Source organism: Piliocolobus tephrosceles, chromosome 20 (genome assembly GCF_002776525.5).
Source record: "Piliocolobus tephrosceles isolate RC106 chromosome 20, ASM277652v3, whole genome shotgun sequence".
NCBI classification, from domain to species: Eukaryota; Metazoa; Chordata; class Mammalia; order Primates; family Cercopithecidae; genus Piliocolobus; species Piliocolobus tephrosceles.
The window spans coordinates 18,680,725-18,683,249 of record NC_045453.1 but is presented as its reverse complement, the minus strand read 5'-3'; the positions used below and the strand labels follow the sequence as shown (position 1 = coordinate 18,683,249).

The 2,525-nt window shown below is 52.7% G+C and overlaps 1 protein-coding gene across 1 annotated transcript in view; it reads left to right on the top strand.

Moving 5' to 3' along the window:
- SPATA25 (spermatogenesis associated 25) overlaps positions 1-2,241 on the top strand; it is a 2,728-nt gene extending 487 nt beyond the window's left edge. The window contains exon 2 of the mRNA XM_023197086.2: positions 1,296-2,241. Coding sequence (XP_023052854.1) covers positions 1,296-1,924 — 629 coding nt within the window. The 3' untranslated portion in view covers positions 1,925-2,241. The remainder of the gene's footprint in view (positions 1-1,295) is intronic.
- The last annotated feature ends 284 nt before the right edge of the window (positions 2,242-2,525 follow it).

The window sequence follows — 2,525 nt, the reverse complement described above, 5'->3', positions numbered from 1 at the left end:
CCGAGATGGGCGGATCATGAGGTCAGGAGATCGAGACCATCCTGACTAACACGGTGAAACCCCGTCTCTACTAAAAAAAAAATACAAAAAACTAGCCAGGTGAGGTGGCGGGCGCCTGTAGTCCCAGCTACTTGGGAGGCTGAGGCAGGAGAATGGCCTAAACCCGGGAGGCGGAGCCTGCAGTGAGCTGAGATCCGGCCACTGCACTCCAGCCTGGGCGACAGAGCGAGACTCCGTCTCAAAAAAAAAAAAAAAAAAAAAGTTAGCCAGGCATGGTGGCGGGTGCCTGTAGTCCCAGCTACTTGGGAGGCTGAGGTAGGAAAATCACATGAACCCAGGAGGCAGAGGTTGCAGTGAGCTGAGGTCTTGCCATTGCACTCCAGCCTTCCAGCCATGGTGACAAAGTGAGACTCCATCTCAAAAAAAAGAAAAAGAAAAATACTAATACTGGGTCTGACCCCAAGTCTTACTCTACAAGGCACAAAGCACTTGGCTCCTGTATTTCCATCTCTGGTCATTTGCTTCCATACAAATGACCTCATTTCATCCTCAAAACTTCTAATGAGATAGTGGGCAGTCATCAGACCCACTTTACAGATAAGGATATCAAGGAACAAAACTGTCCGGGTGACTCATCCAAGGTTAGGGCAAGAACCTAGAACACCCAGCTCCTGGTCTGGTGCTCTTTTAACCTCATCCTATTGTCATGTTCAGGTTCTAGAATGAATAGGTCAATGCTGTAAGGTGGGTTCCAGGTGCAAAGAGGAGGGTCTATGAGGTGACGTTTCAGAAGGGCGAAGAGGGAGGATAGGAGGCAGATTACTATTCCCTCACAAACCGGGGCTCTGGGGAAGCCATGTCCTACTTCAGGACTCCACAAACTCATCCAGGTCCTCTGCCTTCTGGCCAAGGTGAGCAGGGGGCACCTGTAATTGGAGGGAGTGCTGCAGCTTCCCCTGAGAAGTTGCTTTCTGGCTCTGGGGAGGTGGTGGTTCTGCTGGGCATTTGGGGGCTGGCCCTAGAATCAATTCTTTTAGAAGAAAAGCCATTCCAAATGTCCTTGCCAATCAATAACTACCTGCTTGCTCACTATTCATTAATTCAACAAACACTTCTCCATCACCTACTCTGTGTTGGGGACTGGGAGTATGGATATGAGTAACACCTAGTTCCCAACCTCTAGACAGTCCGCTGGGGCTGGTCTTTGTTACTCCCCCAAGCTCTGCTCCCATGCCTCAGGGGCCCCTCCTCAAAGAGACCGAGAATAACGTTCCATTTCATTCCTGTCTCTGCAGGTGGGACTGCTTCTCCAGGCCTGTCCCTTGGCCTCTGTAGTCCTATAGAGCCAGTGGTGGTGGCCTCTGGCGGAACAGGCCCACTGAGCCAGAAAGCTGAGCAGGTGGCACCTGCTGCCCAGGCCTGGGGCCCAGCCCTGGCAATGCCACAAGCCAGGGGCTGCCCTGGGGGAACTAGCTGGGAGACACTACGGAAGGAATACAGCCAAAACTGCCACAAATTCCCGCATGTGAGGCAGCCGGAGAGCTCGGGCTGGGACAATGGCTACTCCAGAAGCAGAGCCCCCGACCTGGGTGGCCCCAGCAGGCCTAGGCCCCTGATGCTGTGTGGGCTGTCACCAAGGGTTCTACCCGTACCCTCTGAGGCAGTGGGGAAGGAGGCCAGCTCCCAGCCTGACATCTGCATCCTCACCCTCGCTATGATGATCGCTGGCATCCCCACCGTGCCCGTCCCAGGCGTTCGGGAAGAGGACCTGATCTGGGCTGCTCAAGCTTTCATGATGGCCCATCCGGAGCCAGAGGGTGCTGTGGAGGGGGCGCAGTGGGAGCAGGCATATGCCCACACAGCCTCTGGGAAGATGCCGCTAGTGAGATCTAACAGGGGCCAGCCTTCTGGCTTCTGCTTGTAGATGGATGAAATAGCAACAGATACGTAGGGTGGCTTCTCTGTATGGTTCTTGGGCAGACAGGGTTGGGAGGAGGGCCTATGGCAGGGATGGGGATAGAGCTGGTGGTTGAGCCATTCTGACAAATTCCAGTCCTGCATCAGGGACTTCCAGACCCTAAAGTTTCTCCAGATACCACTAAGACAAGAGATAGGTTTTGTCAGGTAGATACAATGGAAATTATCTGAGGTAGGGGCCCCTGCTTGGAGAGTTGAGGCTGCTTTTATGTTTTGAAGACTTGATCAAGTTTTTTTTTTTTTTTTTTTTTTTTGAGATAGGGTCTCACTGTCACCCATGCTGGAGTGCAGTGGCATGATCACAGCTCACTGCAGCCTCGACCTCCTGGGCACAAGTGATCTTCCCACCTCAGCCTTCCTGAGTAGCTGGGACTACAGGCACGTGCTACATCCAGTGAATTTTTGTATTTATTGTAGAGAAGGGGTTTTGCCATGCTGCCCAGGCTGCTCTAATCTGCCTGTTTTGGCCTCCCAAGGTGTTGGGATTACAGGCGTGAGCCGCCGTACCTGGCCTACCCAGAATTTCTTCTTCTTTTTTTTTTTTTTTT